The sequence below is a fragment of the Hemiscyllium ocellatum genome, chromosome 18 (assembly GCF_020745735.1).
Source record: "Hemiscyllium ocellatum isolate sHemOce1 chromosome 18, sHemOce1.pat.X.cur, whole genome shotgun sequence".
NCBI lineage: Eukaryota > Metazoa > Chordata > Chondrichthyes > Orectolobiformes > Hemiscylliidae > Hemiscyllium > Hemiscyllium ocellatum.
The window spans coordinates 35,800,810-35,821,520 of NC_083418.1; the positions used below are offsets into that span (position 1 = coordinate 35,800,810).

Genomic DNA, 20,711 nt, shown 5'->3' on the forward strand with positions numbered 1-20,711 from the left:
TGTCTGGTAGTTTAGTTACTTTCACTATTGCTGAAACTTCCATTTGAGTAAAGTAAAAGATCAACCAGTAATTCAGAGATCTTACAAAAATGACTAAATATAACAATTTTCACCAATATTCATGAAGAATTATATCACTCATTATCCTGGGATGTGTCTTTATGGGCTGTGTTGTACAGTGTGGAAGGAATTGCGATCTCCACAAAGATTTTTGTAATAATTAGACTCCTATACTTCTCTCATAGTCAGGAGGGAACCTATGAAAAGTGACACCTATGAAAAGTTTTACTAATACATAAAGTCCAAAGATACATTTTCCCATGATTCACCTTTGCAAAGAGCCAAGATAAACAGCTGAAAGCATCATCATTAGTTGGAAATAGACAGACCAGTTTAATCAAGTAATCATGATTCCTCAAATTCCATTTTCAAAGCATGGACTTGATGACCTGAATGGTTTTATTCCATGGGGTAATGACTCTGGTGGGAATCGGTTTAGTTCAGTTGGCTGGGTTGTCAGTTTATACAGCGGTGTTATGCCAACAGCATGGGTTCAATTCCCATCACCAGTTTGAGGTTATCATGAATGACTTCTCAACATTTTCCCTTCCTTTGCCTGAGCCTTGGTGACCCTCAGTTAAATCATCACCAACTGCTTCTCTAATGAGAGAGCAGCCCCTATAGTCTGGTAAGACTATATGGTGACACAACAATGTTTGACTCAATGGAGTTGATTGGGAATCCCTATTTCCCTTTAATCAAAGTGTCCACAAACAATGGGGATAGATTCAAAATAAGATATTGGAAATCTAGATGGAATTTGAGGAAAATGTTTTCTGCAGAGATTAATGAGAATCTAATGTTCACTGGCTGATAAAAGCAGAACCCCTAGATAATGTGAGCATTTTTAAAATATTGGATACAGAACTGGCTCAAAGGTAGAAGACAGAGGGTGGTGATGGAGGGTTGTTTTTCAGACTGGAGGCCTGTGACCAGTGGAGTGCCACAAGGATCGGTGCTGGATCCTTTACTTTTTGTCATTTACATAAATGATTTGGATGCGAGCATAAGAGGTACAGTTAGTAAGTTTACAGATGACACCAAAATTGGAGGTGTAATGGACAGCGAAGAGGGTTACCTCAGATTACAACAGGATCTGAACCAGATGGGCCAATGGGCTGAGAAGTGGCAGATAGAGTTTAATTCAGATAAATGTGAGGTGTTGCATTTTGGGAAAGCAAATCTTAGCAGGACGTGTACACTTAATGGTAAGGTCCGAGGGAGTGTTGCTGAACAAAGAGACCTTGGAGTGCTGGTTCATAGCTCCTTGAAAGTGGAATCACAGGTAGATAGGATAGTGAAGAAGGTGTTAGGTATGGTTCCCTTAATTGGTCAGAGTATTGAGTACAGGAGTTGGGAGGTCATGTTTCGGCTGTACAGGACATTGGTTAGGTCACTGTTGGAATATTGCATGCAATTCTGGTCTCCTTCCTATCGGAAAGATGTTGTGAAACTTGAATGGGTTCAGAAAAGATTTACAAGGATGTTGCAGGGTTGGAGGATTTGAGCTACAGGGAGATGCTGAACAGGCTGGGGCTGTTTTCCCTGGAGTGACGGAGGCTGAGGGGTGACCTTATAGAGGTTTACAAAATTATGAGGGGCATGGATAGGATAAATAGGCAAAGTCTTTTCTCTGGGGTCGGGGAGTCCAGAACTAGAGGGCATAGCTTTAGGGTGAGAGGGGAAAGATATAAAAGAGACCTACGGGGCAACGTTTTCACGCAGAGGGTGGTACATGTATGGAATGAACTGCTGGAGGATGTGGTGGAGGCTGGTACAATTGCAACTTTTTAAGAGGCATTTGGATGGGTATATGAATAGGAAGCGTTTGGAGGGATATGGGCCGGGTGCTGGCAGGTGGGACTAGATCGGGTTGGGATATCTGGTCGGCATGGACAGGTTGGACCGAAGGGTCTGTTTCTATGTTGCACATCTCTATGACTCTATGCACCATGGGCTAAGAACTGGAAGGTGGGACTAGGTTGCATAGCTACTGGTTAGCAGACATGATGGTCCAAATAGAAATTTACAACATTTAAGGGGCTATTATTCTCAAATGGATCACAAAAATAAGAGAAAAAAAAATGAAAGAACTACAGAATTGTGAAGTTATGGGGATGAGGATTTGGAGACTCTAAAATGAATCTTAATGTAACACAAGATGGGGGGAAAAAAGAGAGGTGATGAGTTTAAAAGAACACGTTAAAAGAAGGAACAGCATGTGAACCATGTACTCTTAAGGGAGGAACGAACAAAAGGAGATGTACACATAGTGATGTAGATGAGTTGGAGAGATCATGGAGAAGAATTGTTGACTTTGAAGGAGGAGGGTTACCATGGGACATTAGAATTCTGAACTATAAAAGGTTACATTTCATAGCTTCAAACAAGTTATCAATGAGCAAATGGGAACAGGTTAAAAAACTTGGGTGGTCTTTGATTTTATGTATTGTTAAAAATTGTTAACAAAGCTTTTAGCACAAATGGAAGCTGATCATGTTGGAAGCAATATTGGAAATGAAGACAGCAGAATATTGGTTCTGGTTAGAGAAAATAGCATGCCTGAAAAGGGAAATTGATGAAGTAAAGGAAAGACTAGCACCATCAAAGGTGAGAGATGGTAACTGTTCTGTAGCTAGAACAGTGTTGTGTTCAACCCCCTAGACATTTGACACACAAATATCTCTTGGGCAGTTATCCCTCGCAGCCATGCAGCAACCAAAAATTCCTATGTAGACAGACACACGCTTGACCTCTGTAAAAATGCGATCCCTTACTTCCAATTCCTCTCCTTCTGCTGTAACTGCTCCCAGAATAATTCAGCTCCAGGATATCCCAGATATCCTCCTATTTCAAGGACCACAATTTTGCCTTCCACATGATCAACAATGCCGTCTAGCACATTGTCTCCACTTCTTGCAACTCTGCCCTCGACTCCATCCCTCCTCACCTTCTGTCCTCTAATCTCCAGATACAACATGTCATCCTCCACTATTTCTGCCACCTACAGTAAGATCCACCATCAAAAATATATTTCCCTCCCCACCCCATCCACATTCCGCGACTCCCTCGTTTGGTCCACACTCCCACCAATCCACCCTCAGCATCTTCCTCTGCTGCACATGGTGTAAAACCTGCACTCTCACCTCCCTCCTCACCTCCATCCAAGGCTCCAAAATATCCTTTAGCAATTTATCAGAGATTTTCCTGCACATCCACCCACCTAATTTACCATATCCATTACTCTCAATGAAGTCTCCTCTACAGCAGGGAGACAGGTTGCCAACCCATGGAGCGTTTCAGGGAACATCTCCAGGTGCACATGTATCAACCGACCATAAGACCATAGGACATAGGAGTGGAAGTAAGGCCGTTCAGCTCATTGAGTCCATTCCACCATTTCAGCATGGCTGATGGGCATTTCAACTCCACTTACCCACACTCTCCCCATAGCCCTTAATTCCTTGCGAGATCAAGCATTTATCAATTTATCAATCCCACCGCCCTGTGGCCCACCATGTCAACTCCCTCTCCCACTCCCATGAGGATGTGCAAATTCTGGGCCACCTCCACCGCCAAATCAAAGCCACCTGATGACCGGAGGAAGACCACCTCATCTTCTGCCTTGGGACCCTTCAACCATACGACCTCAACATTGACTTCACCCATTTCCAAATCTCCCCTACCCCACCTCCTCCCAGATCCAACTCTCCAACTCAGCATTGCACTCTTGACCTGACCGACCTGTCCATCTTCCTTTCCACCTACCCGTTCCACCCTCCCCATTGACCTATTGCAATCACCTCCCACTGCATCTACCTATCGCCTTCCCACCTACCTTCTGCCCAGCCCCATTCCCAACCCCCCTATTTATCTCTCAAGCCCCTTCCCCTTCACATTCCTAATGAAGGTCGTATGTCCAAAACGTCGACTCTCCTTCGGATGCTGCCTGACCTGCTGTGCTATTCCAGCACCACAATTTTCAACTCTGACCTCTCCACTATCTGAAGTCCTCACTTTCTCCTTTATAAATAACAGCATGCTCACAGATTGGGAAGGAATTTAAAAGGGTTGTGCACATAATAAAGTTGTCGCGCACATCAAAGCAAATGCTCTCGATCATAACTGCAGTGTTCTTAAGGATCATTCTTAACCTGTTACAGCGATCTTCCTCCTTTTAATGATCAGTCCATATTTACCTGCACTATGATTTAGTCATTGTCAATGTCACTAAAGTCATCATGCTAAACGTTTTTTTTCAACAGCAAATTCTAAATTGCACACTGGATGACATTGAGTTCTTTGTAGCCAAACTTCAAAAGGCTGCAGAAGCATACAGTCAACTAAACCAAAGAAAAAAATCAAAGAAGAATAAGAAAAAGGCACCAGCGGGTAAGAAACTGCTTCTCTTGCCTCTCACCTTTTATATTGTTCTACTTTCTTCTGTTTTTTTCATTCTCACTCCTCTTTCCTCCTATTTTCTCCTCACTTATGCCACTTTATCAATCCAAATTTCCTCTCTTTGTTTCTTCATTCCATACTTCCGTCCTCATTTGTTCTGTTCTATGTATTTTCATTTTACAAAGTCCTATTGGAAAAAACTGCCTGTTACCAAAAAGATAAAACTGTAAAGCATTTCCTGTATGAGTGACCTGTTTTAATTCTTGTGATGTATGTACCAGAATTATCATTATAATGCACATGCCGTGTACATGACATAAAGTAACTATGAGTAGTACCAAATCAGTGAACTTTTGCATGTAATTTTTCTCTCCTTCACTATTACACAGAGGGTATGCTTACTCTGAGAGCAAAGCCACCACTGCCAGCGGAATTCACTGACTGTTTGCAAAAGATCAAGCTGACCTTGAATCTTTTGGTAAGAACTCAAATGGGGATCAGTTTTCTTTTAATATATGAGGCAATATTTAATTAATTTTTCTTGAGGTCGCATACCGGGCTTCAAACTCCAACTACTCCAGAGCTGTATAATCACATCACTGAACAGGTTGATTCAAAAATATCTACACACTGGACAGTGGGGGAAAAAAAGGGTTGTAAAGGCATGACTTGTACATTAGGCTGGTCAGTCTTTCTCAATAGTGTGCTTTTCTGAAAATGTAACCTGACTGTTAGTAGCTTGACAATTAGTGGGATCCAATTAGTGCTGTTGCATGTTAGTCACCAGTTTAGAAAACAGCCTGATTTTGATCTTAATTGGAAATTAATAGTGAGCAGTTTCTACACAAGGTATCTGATCTGCAACAGTACTTTTACACTCATGTGATAGGCTGTAAATCTAAATACCAGTAACATACTTGAGCATGGCCATTCAAGTAGAGTTGCCTATCCCCCTCAGTAATCAACAAAGCAAATGGAATTCTGAATTCTATTATTGTTAGAATTGTTTAAAAATACTTGTCTGCTTACCCTATAGCATAATGCTGAGGCATAATATGACCATATATTTGTGTCTTTAATCTCTCATTCTGACAAACTGAGCCTAATGTACAAGTCATGTCTTCACAACTTTCATTTCCACTGTCCTGTGGTAGATATTTTCTAATCAACCTGTTCAGTGATGTGATTATACAGCACTGGAGTAGCTGGGGCGTGAAGCCAGGTATCCCACCTGAGCAACATTTGGTAAGGTGAGGGCAGATACAAACCAAGAATATGATCCATTCCCCAGGAAGCGCCAAATGTGGGAGTGTTATGATTGGATTTAAATGAATCCTTATTTCGTCATATCTGTAGGACAAGTTGATTTTTAAGTTTTTGAGTATTCTGACCTGGTAGATTTAGTCACAGCACTGAATTTAAAAACTATCTGTCAGTGCCCCTATGCACAAGGAATAGTAAAGGATGGACTTTTCTTCTATATAGAATTGATTATAGATACATTTTAATTTAAGACTTGAGATTAATGGATTTCTGTAATCCAAAGATGCTCAAGGAAATGCCACAAGCACAGAAATTAAGTTTTATGATCTCATTGAATGCAGAACATGTGCCAGGTACTGAGTAGTCTACTTCTGTTCCTCTCCTAAAACTGTTTATTAATTTATGTCACTGTCTGAATATCAATTTTGTGGAAATATATTGGAAATGCATGAGTACAACTCCTAATGGTCCATAACATTTAGCTGCTATTAGGACAAGAAAGCAACAAATATCAACAATATTGTTTGTTGATATTATACTGTAGCTTATTAATATGCCTTAATAATATTGTAATCAATGGCATGTCTTGACTAGAAAATTGTTTGCCAATGGTTACTAATTCTTTGGATGACGAGCACTCAGTAATCTGCATCGTTATTGTTTCTAGGCTAAACTAAAAAGGCACATTCAAAATCCAACTGCAGTGGAACTGCTTCACTTCCTATTTGGACCACTTGACTTGGTAAGGTAACACATTACAATAAGGAGAGGGCAACTTGTAGATTTACTGTTGGGCAAACTGTGGAGTGTGAACCTTTGGGGAGATGTTAGTCATCTGACAGTCACCAGCAACAATATCCTTGTGTGATGGTGCTGTGGCTTTAAGAGGTATATTTTGTCCTGTTTTGTTCTAAAGAGAGGTTTTAAGTCAGAGGCACCAAGCTGTCTACTTGGAAAGTAAACAGCTTGTGAGGCCTTGTTTTTTTTTTAAATGTTGGAACAATAGAAGCAGCTTGGTTGGACATGGCCAGCTCACAGACCAGGGTTTCTAAGTTTTTTAAAAAAGTTTTTAGGGTTAGCTTTAATGGCTGCTGTTGGTGTCTCATCAAGGCAGAATGTGCTGAGGTTTTGTAGAAGTAGAAGCTATCCTTTCCCTCTCTCAGTTATAGTTAGAAGATGGGTTTCTCTCTGCTGCTGGGTTTCCTGTGAGACAAATCTATTTTTCTAATTTGCCTTTTTGCTAAGACATTTGTATATGGGATGTTACTATACTGGAACAGTTAATTAGCAAGAGTTGCTGTATCTATCATTCTGTTACATTTTCCAAGAGAGTTAAGTTATTCTAAATTCTTCCTTTCTTTTTTATTTATACATAGTGTTCAAATAATTTGTGTTTTGCTTAACATCGACTACTTTGACCAGTCACATTGCATCTGGACCACAGCACTTCTCATTTGCCTTTAAAATAAGAAGTAGTTAGAGTCTAGCTTACCTTACTAAAATATTTTGAGGGGGTCTGGCCTGGTCCATAACACTTGTTCTAGATAGTAATGTATAAATGAGGCAAGGCGCATATGCTATTGTCACGTTTGAAAGCCTGAGCTTTAGATTAGCTGAAATATTTGTGTTCAGAACAGGTTAACATCCATTGAAAAATCCATCTCCGAAATGAAGAAGGAACAAATGGGCAAAGGTTGTTGTCTTAGGTAACTTGGTGAAATTAGATTGGTAGAGAAATTATAAAATTTTAAACATCAGGAGAATGCTTTCTCCTGCACCTCATCCTCCACCACCGTTCCCCTGAGCAAAAGGGCATTTAAAAATTTAAAAACCCAACCTGACCATGTAACAGTTTAAACAAAGGCTGCTCAAGGATGAACAAGTATTATGCTCTTCAGTGTTGGGTTGATGATCAAAATATTTCAAAGAGGTTGTGTGGCTCCATTTTAATGTTACTTTTTAGTTTGTTGATGCAAGAAACCTCAAAAGACTTGACAGTTGAAGTGAAATGTGAAGGATAAACATCTAAGTGCCTGGATAACACTGTTTTTAGAACAGGAAAGGTCCTTTAAGTTATCTGAAAAACTCCATGTTCACACCCCTCCATTTCAATCTGCCTGACCTTGTTATGATTCAGACAACTTGATAGCAATACATTTGCAATGAGTTTGTCCTTTTATGCCTTTGTTTTGATTTTGATTCTTATGTGGTGTTGTATTGGGTAGGTTGTTCAGGCCCTCGGAGGTCCAGACATACCCAGGACCATCATAAGCCCGCTGCTTTCCAAAGATGCAACAGAATTTCTCAGAGTCCATCTCGGTGCAAAGGAGGTGAAGCTGTGGGAGTCACTGGGTGAGGCATGGACCAGGTCCAGGTGAGAAAACTAGATCCGATTTTCTGCAAGATGCCAACTGCAAAACTAAGGGAATGATTGTATCGTGTATTTAAGAATGCAGACTGCATGGAGAATCAATGTTCATTGTGCAGCAAATGAATTGGTGGTGAAGTAATTGAGAAATTTGGTTCTGAAGCCACTGGATTTGTTTTGGTGCCTAAGTCATGGATTCAGGTTCCCCTGGCATCACCTACACAGCTTGTTTTTCTCTCAAACATTGACATCTGCACTCTGCTGTAGTTGGAAATTCAGAGACAGACATGGGATGTATGGTTGCACATGTTAATTAATTTCCAGTAATTTACTGCTGTGTAATGAATATATATTGTTACTGCTGACAGTGCAAAGCTACATGCAGTTGGGAAGAGAGATCAATCTGGTATTAAGATTTCATTACAGCTGCTGACTTGACTCTACCACAGCTGGAATTATTCAAGTCTGAGAAGGAGAATGAGCTGCATAAGGAATAACTTTAACTCCCAGGTAGAGTCTGACATCTTTGTGATCCGTATTGAGTGCTCAGCTCTCCCCATCAGAGATGGAGTGCTCCAGCCTAGATTTCCCTTCTGGAGTTCAGGAGAGCACATTTCTTTGCTGATCGATTCGCCTGCCTTACTCAGGATAGAATCAAATACTATTGCAGTGTCAAAACGAGCGGAAGGAATGGAGTGACAAATGGATGCCCTTTATTTGAGCTGCTCCTCCACAATTCCTGTCCAGTATGAGAGTCCCTGCTGCATTGTGCCCCAACGTAATGTTCAATCCTATTTCTAGCAGGAATTCTGATAACATTGGCTGATTGTTGGAGATAAACCTCAGAGGCAATTCTCAAACTTTTAAAATTGGCACTTTTTTTTATATAGACACTCCTTGAAAAACACTTACATGCTCTCAGGAATCTTTTAACACTGCCAAACAGCCTTACCAGATACTGATGTCCATGACGCTTTGAGTATGTGGAATCGTCTTAAACCTCTGGCCGGTGTGACCATAGAGTCTGCCATGAAATTTACTGGCCCATCACAGTGGCCAGAGATTGCTGGAAAGACTCTTGGGTGGGAATGCAGTAGCAGGCAGTGGTATCCAGGTCATAGGTCATAGAACATATAAGTACAGGAACAGGTACTCTGACCCACAATGATGTCATGTTAAACTAATCCCACCTGGGGGCACGTGGTCCATATCCCTCTATTCCCTGTCTATTCATGTTTCTGGCCAAATGCCTGTTCAATATTGCTATTGTATTTGCTTCGAGCACCTCCCCTGGCAACAAGGTCCTGGAACCTACCCGCTCTGTGTTTAAAAAAAAAAACACCTTTCCTCGCACATCTCCTTTCAACTTTCCCCCTCCAACCTTACACCCATGTCCCCTAGTATGTTCCACCATGGGGGGGAAAAGAAAGACTCTGACTGCCCACCCCATTCCATGACTCTTTCCAATTTTATATACTTCTATCAAGTAGCCCCTCAACCTCTGGCACTCTAGCAAAAACAATTCAAATTTGTCCAACCTCTTCTTACAGTTAATCTACTCCAATCCAGCCAATGTCCTGGTAAACCTCATTAACACCCCCTCCAAACCTCCACGTCCTTCCTGGAGAATGAGGACCTGAACTTCACATAATAATTCAAATGGTTCCTAACTAAAATTTTATACAGCTGCAACATGACTTGCCAACTTTTATGCTGAATGTCCAATTGATGACGGTAAGCATGGCTGTAAGCCTTGCTTGCCACCTGATCCACTTCTGTCACTCTGAACTCGCACCTCAACATTCCTGTGTATATCAATGCTCCTAAGGATCCTGCCATTTACAGTATACCTTTCCTTAACACTTGACCTCCCAAAACTTTTGTCTGGATTGAATTCCATCTGCCATTTCTCTGCCCAATGTTTCAACTGATCTATATCCTTTGATAACCTTCCTCACGAACAACAGTGGTGCCAATTCTGCAAACTTATGAATCAGGTAACCTGCATTTTTTGTCCAAAGCATCTATATTACAAATATCAGAGGTCCTAGCACCGACATGAATCCTTGCAGAACACCACATCTCCTGGACATCCAGTTTAAAACAACACCCCTCCTCAACTATCCTTTCTCTTCTGTAATCAAGCAAATTGTGCATCCATCTGTGCATCCCATATGACTTAATCTTCTGGACCAGCCTACAAAGAAGTCAATGTTTTATTGAAGTTCATGTTGACAACATCCACTACCCGACCTTTAACAATCATCTTTGTCATTCCTAAAAAAAACTCAACCAAATTTGAGAAAAGAAACCCATGTTGACTACCACAATAAGTCCATTCTTTTCCAGGTATGAGTAAATACTGTTCCAAAGAACCTTCTCCAATAATTTTCCTACCACTGATGTCAGGCTCACTGGCCTATACTTTCCTTGATTGTCCCTGTTGCTCTTAGATAAAGCAACAACATTGACTAGTCTCCAGTCTTTGTGGAACCTTGCCTGGCTAAGAAGGACACCAAGATCCCTGTCAAGTCTCCAGCAATATCTGCCTTTGCCACCTTCAGTATTCTGGGATAAATCCCATCAGGGCTTGGGGACTTATCAACCTTGATATTTTTCAAGACACCCAACACCTCCACCTTCTTTAAAATGGTATGCTCTGGAATATTAACCTACCTGTCCTTAATTTCACTATCATCCATGTTTTCTTCTTGGTGAATAGCAATGGAGAGTAACACCTAGAAGAATAAAAGATCATTTGTAAAACTTTGGAACACAATAGTCGACTAAAGGGTCAAAAAATTTGTAAGAGAAGCATTATGGGCCTGCTAACTGTCAGTTGGCTTCCCAGTGTAGGGAATAGTAACTTAAGGAATAAGAGCAACTACAGTCAATTTGACCTACTCTTACATCCATTCCCTGACTGAGGTTCCTCAATTTGTTATGACTCCAGACAGCCTATCCCAAATCATTAAAATTCCAGGTACACGGGTTAAATAAGCTCTCCTTCATTATTTACACACTCCTTTGCTTGGTGACAATAAGATTAATTTGAAAGAATCCATTCCCTTATGGATGCCTTTCTCCAAGACCATATTAATTTATTAATCAAGGGCCCTCTCCAGTTCTAAAATGTTAACTCTGCTTTCTCTCCACAGATGCTGCCAGACCTGCTAAGTTTCTGCAGCAAATTTCTGGTTTTGTTTCAGATTGCTAGCTTCTGCAGTTGTTTGTTCCTTTTGGCTGGCTGGCAGCACCCAAAATGAGCCAGAATTTTTTTTCCATTTCTTTACCTGTACTACAGGAGTGTTTTAGAATTCTCAAACTGTGATCTTTAGAGCTCACTAGTCTGCATACTGGTATGTCAGAACTAATATACACAGAACAGAAGTTGCAGTCAGTGTTTAATGCTGTGTTGTATATCCCTGGAAGGGTAAAACATGCTTGTAGGATAGGCGTAGTGAGTAGTCAGCCACTCATTACCTCCATTATCTCTTCATCTTTCTATGCTGAGATATACCTGACAACATACAGGTGTGACATTCCATGGGCCCATACAGGACTCTGCCAGGCAGTCACTATATTTGCATTCACAGTTATTTCTTGTCTGTAGCAGCATTTTTTCTAAAAAAGAATATATGTTAGAATTAAAAGTCTGACATCTCCATAACTAGTTCATCATCATGACATTTTTGAGCCTGATTGCTCTAGGTGCACCACCATGCATTGGGTCCTTGGGTAAGCCTATGATAAACCATAGAAACTATGATGCTTAGAGATTGTGCTCATGTGAGCTGTCTCCCTTGCAATGGCCTTGTGAAAACCGAATGAATGTTTGAACCCAAAAGGGCATTCAGTAAGCCTCAACAATTACTCGGGCATAATGGATCCCGATCTATCTGTGCTGGACTCCTGACAAAGATGAAATTAGAGGTTCATAGAATGGCCATGAATCTTCAGCTTCCACAATACCAACAAGAATCTCTCTACCAGTAATGTTGCATTATTGTTTACACTCCATGGGACTGCTTGTCATGCAATTTTTCTTAGTTCCTCTACAAAAGGAGCTGATAGTTTCAAGGGTATCAACTTATTCCCGAAACTGGGACCTTCTATGATACCTGTCCCTTCAATGTCTCCTCCACAACCTCCGCATGTCTCCTCACAGAAATTCCTCTGTATTTTATTCTATTGAGCTACATCATGAGTGTCAACAAACATTATCACTTTGAAGTATCAAATTAGGGCCTTTTTAACCTCTTCATCTTACACCTAACACTTTGAATAGGCAGTAATTAGTCAGCGACCAGGTGCAATAGCGATTCGTTGTGTTTTATATTTTTCTTCATTCATTCATGGAATGAAGGCATCACTGACTAGATCAGCATTCATTGCCTATATGTAATTGCCCAGAGGGCAGTTAAGAGTTAGCCAGTGAACCAGATGGATTTTTCCTGATACAGTAATTGGCAATGGATTCATGGTCATCATTAGACTCTTAATTCCAGATTTTTATTGAATTCACATTCCGCCATTTGCCATGTCAAGATTCAAACCCGGGTCCCCAGAACATTATCTGGGTTTCTAGGTTAACAGTCTAGTGATAGTACCAATAGACCATTGCTCCCATTTTGGCAACACAATATTAATTGTTGCGATTCTGTCACTGTCTGGGCTGACTTCAATATGCAGGTCTGGATTTTCTACAGAGAAATGGGTATGAGGTGTTGTGAATTTTGCCTGAACCCACGATTCTAGCTTGAACCTGCAAAAACCAACTGCTTTGTCTTGGAGGCAAACAAAGTCTGAGATGGGCCTGCTATAGTAGTGATGGGTGGCAGATGACAAAGCTAGTAAATTAGAAGGCCCACTGTTTACTGGGACATAGGACCACTTGTATTCCTGTAGGCTCTCTAGTTTACTATCTCACAGAACAATACATTCCTCTGTTTTATAACGTTCTGCATTCTTTTCTCCATTTAAATACTAAGCAGCTCCTCTGTTCTGCCTATAAAAGTGCATAACCTCACATTTTCCCCACATTATGTTCCATCTGCTAAGTTTTAAAATCATCACTTAACCTGTCTATATCCCTCTGCAGCCTCTTTATGTCAACCACATTACTTCACTTCCCACCTATTTCTCTGTCATCTGCAAACCTCACAATAGTACATTTACTTTTCTCATCTAAGTTATTAATATATGTAATCAGTAATTGTGGCCTGAACACTGATCCCTGGCTGTCATCCTGAAAATGCCTCCCTTATTCAAAATCTGTTTTCTATTAGATAGCCAAACCTCTTTCCAACAGTTTGCACTTATTTCAAAATTATATCATCTGAGTAACAGAAGTTCCTGATTTTTGTTTTAATTCATGGTGTGCTGGCATTAAGACATAACTAGCAAGAATTACAGCATTCAGGAACGATTAGAATATAGTATTGTATAAACTAGTGCATTTTCAAACTTCACATTTGTAGGAATAAGTAGACAGGTGCTATTGGACTAGAGCCTTTATGTAATGTATAATGTAAAACCCTCCCTGTAGTTTCATTTGAAGTCAGTGATGCACCAACACATGTAAACTCAAGGGTATTATTCCATTACCATATATTTAAAGCCATGGTACTTCTATTTTACATTAATGGGAGCATCAGCAAAGGTAACATTGCAAACCTGATATATAATGGTAAAGAAAGAAGGCAGTTTAATGATTCAGATATGAGCTGTCATTAGATTTGAGAGATTAACCTGTCCTCCTCAGTTACACACCGATCAATTTCCTATGTGTTTCCCATATTCGCTAACTCTGTTTTGCTTTTCTAGTATCCACGTTTGTAAAAATGTACTAGTACCACCTTCAGTGCAGTGTTTGTATTGCAGTATCTAATTCTCAGTTTAGTCTTTGAGAGGATGAGACAAAGTTGTCATTGACAGAAATAACATTCTGCACTTGTTTTTTGATATCTTTGATTAACCCAAATCTATAATGATTAACATTTATAGTTACGCAGTATTTTACATCAAGGAAACACATTTAGAGAGAAGCACATGAAAGAAAAACTGAGATAATGGAAGGCCCATAGATTGAGGTGACAAGTTAGAAATATAAGAACAGGAGAGGTCATTTAACCTCTTGAGCCAGTTCCATGATTATTGAGATCATGGCTGACCTGCAGCTCCTGTTGTTAGACACGTCTTTGTCCTATTTCTGTTAATGTCTTTGAGTAACAGAAATTGATTAAACTTACATTTGAAATTGACAATTAAACTCCTTTCAATTATTGTTTGCAGAAGAACTCCAAATGCCGAGCATCTTTTGTGTAATGAAGTGTTTCGTAAGTTCACACAGAAGTTTGGCTTTCATTTTTAGACAAAGCCCCGTTGTCGTTGGTCCTTCAGATGGCAGAAATACTTTTTCTACATATATAAATGAGGACTAATAAAATTAGAATCAACGAGGAAAGCAGTCAGAAATAATCAATATTGTGAGAATGAAAAATATTGTGCAAGACATATAAAGACAGTCGTATGAAGAAAAACCAATTATGGAGAATAAAGCAAAACTGAGATCCAAGCAGGGACACTTACAGGAACAGTGAATGGTTTGTCTGAAGGCTGTGCCATGAGGCTACGATTAACATACTGTACAGAGCTGAGAGATACATGAAGATGATTGCATAGAAATAAGTATAATGAAAGAATTCAGACAGGAACAGAAAACCTGAACTGTTCTCCATTTCTATCCCCTCCACGTCTCTGGAGATACATTTGACTTGAAACTGCATTGTGGTTCAGAATTCTCAGTGTAGTCTGACATGCCAAGTACAAGCTTATGTAAATGTTAGATCTTACTTCTAAATCTTCAGAATGTTCATTCAAATCCCATGCCAGAATTCTGTTCTTGAGGTCTTTCTTTTTACAAATTGGCTGCCATTCTGGTGTATAAAGTGACAGTACTAATAGATCATAGGATTTGATAGCTGTCCAGCATTCTGATAGCCTGAGTGCATGTGGACAGATTTTTTTTTCTCTCTGTGTATAGTGATAGGGAAATGATGAGGAGAAAGCTATCAAATTTGTGTGTTGACAGTGCAATACTTGTCACTGGATCCATTATTTCTCTTATGCAGGTATAAGACTGACAGGTGAAATAAATCAATGTTTTAAAAACTGGGAATCACCTACTTTGTAGCTCACAGCCACAGATCATGTTCCCTTTTCTTACAGAGCTGATTGGCCAAAGGAGCAGCATGTTCCCCCATATGTGCCGAGGTTCAGAAATGGCTGGGAGCCACCCCTTGAGAATTTCCGAGGAGTTCCTTGGGAACTGGACCTACATCAAATGGCAGATTCTGTCGCAACTACAGCAGATGTACAACGCAGACAGGAGGAAATGAGGCGTCAATCTGAAGAGGTAAGACAATCTTCCTAGTTTATGCTGTGTGAGTAACGTGACTTTTTGCAACGTTACTAGCATTCTATGTTACCAGATTGTTCTTTTGCTTTAATACAAAGATCCTATTCATAATATCTGAATAATGTATTATTACAGTATTGTTAGATGTCTGGGATCCAGATGCTTTATTCTAGTCCTGAAATGTGGAATGAGTTTGGACTTGTCTTCTTCAGAAGGAACTGAGCTCAAATTTCTCAAGTTGAATTTCCTATTTAACATTAAATTGGTAATGTCACTTTGATAAACCATGACCTGAATGTTGTGGCCAGATCCCAGATATCTTTGCTCCTGTAATTCTTGGTTTTGGACATTCCCAATTTTACTTGGTTGCCTTTAGTTGCCTAGGGCCCAATTTCTGCAATATCCTCTCTATGCTACTCTGCACCACAGCACTTTCCTCCTTTTAAGGACATGAGACTCCATTTTTGAGAAATGAAGTTGTCAGGATCATAAAGGATTTTTGGCAGTAATTCGATCTTCTACTGCACACATATGGATGCCTTAAGTTTCGTTACTACTTAACAATGATCAGCGCTGATAACCTCATCACTATCTCTATCACAAAACTCTGGGCCCATTTTGATGAATATTGTGGAAAAGGAAAGTTTTACATCAGTACAGTCACTATTTAGCTTCTGGTAAAGCCCCCTTCCCGCTATCTGCTTTTATAGGGTGGGGGATGTGGTTTGGTCAGCTCAGTAAGCTGGACATCAGCTTTGTGGTACAGTCTGACTACAACAATGGGGGTTTAATTCCCACATGGCTGAGATTATTTCTAATTCTTGTCTTCTGGATGACCCTTGGGTTCTCTCTCTCTCTGTCTCTCTCTCTCTCTCTCTGTCTCTGTCTGTCTGTCTGTCTGTCTGTCTGTCTGTCTGTCTGTCTCTCTCTCTCTCTCTCTCTCTCTCTCTCTCTCTCTCTCTCTCTGTCTCTCTCTGTCTCTCTCTCTCTCTGTCTCTCTCTCTTCCTCCCCTCCCTCCACCTATGATCCTCTGGAGTGTTTGACTTTGCTTTAATTGCCTTGAACTAAGGATCATGTCAGGCTCTTACAAACTCCTGTTTTTCTTTCAGATTATAGATCATTGCAGCGATACTGCGTCTCTCAGCATTTCTTTGCCTTACTCTGTTCTTTATACTTGAATACTCAGAACAATTTCCTAGTTCTCATATAAAATATGCCTGAAAGGCTGATTATCCTGTTCTGGTCAGGAGTGATGATTGACTGCAGTGAAACTAAAGCCCCAAGTGCTTTCAACAACATCAAGTTGCTCTTCCTCATTAGAATCCGAGAATGGTTGCAGAACCTCTGCTCATTCCACTCCCTGTCCTTTCTCTGTAGCCCTACAATTCTTTCTGTCAAATGGAAATTGGATAATTATCTGAAGAAAACCCCCAGCATTCTTTTAAATGGTGCATTTCTTATTCTAATCACTCCTGATGTAAAAACATTTTCCCTCAGTTTGACTTCAGACATTTTTGAGACTAATCTTAAACCAGTATCGTGTGGTTCCTCATCCTTCCACCAATGGGAATAGCTTCTCTCTATCAACCTTGTCCAGACCCCTCATGCACAATGCTATCAAATCTTCCCTCAACCTTCTTTTCTCTCAAATCTTCATTTATAAGATAGCGCACTATGAAGAGGCCATTCAGCCCATCAAGTTCTCCCACTGCTTGTTTCCACCACCTCCAAATGGTAGAAACAAATCTCTGCCTTTTTTTTTGTTGCTGTAAGTGTTTATCCAATTTCCTTTTGAATACTAATTTGAATCTGTATCCACTTCCTTATCAGAAAGTGACTATGATGTAAATGTTCTTATGCTATTTATGTAAATTTTTTCCCATATCATCACTGGCTGTTTTTAGCAATCATTTCAAATGAAGTTAAATCTGGGTCAGAAACAAAAACAGAAATTTCTGGAATAGCTCAGCAGATCTGGCAGCATCTGTGGAGAGAAGGGTCTCTACAGAGCAAGGATCACTCGACCTGAAACATTGACTCTGATTTCTCTCCACAGATTCTGCCAGACCTGCCAAGCTTTTCCAGCAATTTCTGTTCTTGTTTTCTGATTTACAGCATCCACAGTTCTTTAGTATTTAACTCTAGGTCATCATTTATTCAACCATTGGAAACAGTTTCTACTTATTCTATATAAATCCATCCTAAATTTATATTTCCAGCAAACCCTCTTGACACTCTGGGGGCAACCTCCCGTTTCTCAACCTCACTCATTCCTGGAACAATTTTAATTTTATGTATGATCTGCACTGTTGGTAAAATATTTTTAGATGCATGTCACTTTCTGTAAAATCTAAAACAGGACTGTGTGGTATAGTCATAGTTGAGTTCCAAGATTTCCTTCTCCAAGATTGAACATTGGTCAAACGTTGCTAACTGCAGTAACTATTGGCTTCATGCCTTAAGACCCAAACAAAATGGAATTCATCTTGATTTAACAAAACCTTCTGATGCCCAATGTCAGTTTTAGAACTTTGAACAACCTGCTCCTGTACATTGTTTAGTCCAAAACTGAGTTGTCAATGTTTCTAAACCTGAGTTTGGACTTCAGACAGTATCCAGATCAATATGTAGTGTTCACACAATCTTATTGTATCTAGATCCATATGCAATCATTTTCTTCATGTTTTGTTTTATTTTGTTTTTCAGCATTCATCAACACCTTGCTTCCCTCCTCCAAATGGGTATGCATACAGTAACACATCTTTCAAGAGAGGCCAGATTGCTGACCAGAATACTGCAGTGGATGCATTTAAGCAGAGTGTTAGTCGACATGTAGATAGGTAACTGGTATTAGCATGCTGTGGAGAACTGGTACAATTTACTTTCTCCTCTTCTTCTGCTCTTAAAACAGTCTGGAGAACTTCTCTGTATTAATATTCTCCAATGGGTCAATATCTAAAGACTCTATGATCCATAAAATTAACAGATTTCTTAATTTGATCTTTCTTGCAGCTTTCTAGTCTGTAAATTTGATTTTCTTTTTATTGTTGTGAATTTCAAGAGTTCATTGAATAAAAATGTCCATTACTCTGTAATGTCACAATATATTGATTATAGCTGAATATATTGACTCAAATGTTTTTCGAATCACAAGAGCTTTGTGACTTCCAACTTCTACGTGTGGTCTCCTGGGCATCCTCAAATTTAATCGCTTCACTATTGGTAGCTGTATTTTTATTTGCCTTGGCCCTAAGCACTGGAACATCTCCTCTTCTCTTTGACCAAGCTTTTAATTATCTGAATTATTCTTTCCTTGTTTGATTCAGTGCCGTAACCTGTTTGACAATGCTCTTGTGTGTAATCAAATTTTCAACTCCTAGTGGCTAAATATTGGGTGAATAAATGGAGTATTAATTCTCCACCTGATTTCTGTCGTCATGTGGATAAGGTGAAAATTGTCCTTTCAACTGCTATAACAAGCAAAGTCTAGCAACCAAATACACAGTTTACATTTTAATCTCTGAACATTATCAAAATTCACATTAGGAAATGCCTTCAATACGGCAACAAAATATGCTTCAGAGAGATTTTGAAATGCTATTGTGATGAGTTGGAGCACCAACTCCTAAACTGAGATGGCATTTGACACTCGTCACCCACTGCTGCAGTTATTGATCTCAGCAGGAAAGTGCAGAGGTGCTTCTTTATAGTAAGGTTCTTTCATTGCTGCTCTTCGTCACATGTTGACAAGCAGCATTGACTGAGTCCTGAGGTAGCTTATCCAGCCTCTCAGTGACAGTCAGTGAATGGCCAACAATGGTACAAAGGAAAATAATAGCTCAATAACAAAGTTGCCTTATCACTAACAATTAGAATCTATCAATTTGCAGCAACTCATTGGAAAATGAAATCTGTTTTGATGCAGATTTGAAAACAGGTGTCTAAATGTTTTCATATGAGCTTTGCATACTAAAGCACCCAAGGGACAATTTAGCCTTTATGTTCTATTAAAGTAGAAGCATGTATAATCTGCCAAATTTTTAATCATGGTTGGATTTCATTCATTTGCCTGTATTTGATTAATGGTGCTTTGCATGCTGGTGCTGGTTTACTTCATGAATCAGTTTTCCACAGCCCCACAATTAGTTACGGTGACTAAATGAAGAAAGATTAATTAACATGGTATATTGCCATAAAAGTCGTGGTAAGCTAATACCTTTTATCCAGTTTGACAAGTTGAATATGGTCTTCCTGTGTAGTACTAAGTTATGTGAAACAGAGGTTCTGTACTGAGCTAGCTAAACTAATCCAGAAAGGGCTTCAATTAGTCTTAATGCTAATGGTAAGAAAGGAAAAATTGACCTGGATGTCCAATCACTGGCCTGTCTCCCTTGCTGAAAATTATGCCAGTGCAAAAGAAAGGAATTGGCTCACTTAATATATTCCCATGGTGCATAATCTTGCCTAAACAAACAAAGCTAAGATTTAGTTGCTCAGGTAGCTGATCCCCAGCAAGGAATTCAGCCAGTCTTATGACTACAGTATTTGGGGTACGTTTCAAGTGTTTAGTGCCTGTCTCAACTGCCTATCTGATAGTAGGCACTGATACACAATTATTTTTACTACCTTCTAAAAGTTGAAAGTCAGTTACTTGTTGGCTCTGATATAACCTAAACTGCGTTCATTGTTAGATGAAATGAACTGTAGGAGTGTGAGGAATCAGAAGTGTAATATCATATCCACATAACAATTGCAGTAAGATTAGTCTGCCTAGTATTAGAAAGTGATTTGGAGATGCCGGTGTTGGACTGGGGTGTACAAAGTTAAAAATCGCACATCACTAGGTTATAGTCCAACAGGTTTAATTGGAAGCACAAGCTTTCGGAGCGCTGCTCCTTCACCAGATAGTTGTAGGAGCAGTGCTCCAAAAGCTATTGCTTCCACTTAAACTTGTTGGACTATAACCTGGTACTGTGTAATTTTTAACTTAGTATTAGAAAGCATAGCATACAGCAGTTAAATTTACACAGTTTGATACCAGATTAATTGATTACAGAAATTGATTTCCTCCATTTCATGAAAAATCCCATAGCAAACCTACAAGTTTAGTTTGGCAACTGAGAAATTGTCACTGGAACAGTGTATTGAATATCAGCCAAATGTTCTTACAGATAGATGAGGTGTGTTTACCAAAAACA

At 39.6% G+C, this 20,711-nt stretch overlaps 1 protein-coding gene across 1 annotated transcript in view; it reads left to right on the plus strand.

The window, feature by feature from the left end:
• Positions 1-20,711, plus strand: part of eps8l2 (EPS8 like 2) — a 156,854-nt gene that overhangs the window by 118,696 nt on the left and 17,447 nt on the right. Inside the window, exons 10-15 of the mRNA XM_060838846.1 lie at positions 4,326-4,452; positions 4,851-4,939; positions 6,392-6,466; positions 7,950-8,098; positions 15,323-15,509; positions 18,220-18,254. Of these exons, the coding sequence (XP_060694829.1) occupies positions 4,326-4,452; positions 4,851-4,939; positions 6,392-6,466; positions 7,950-8,098; positions 15,323-15,509; positions 18,220-18,254 (662 nt within the window). The remainder of the gene's footprint in view (positions 1-4,325; positions 4,453-4,850; positions 4,940-6,391; positions 6,467-7,949; positions 8,099-15,322; positions 15,510-18,219; positions 18,255-20,711) is intronic.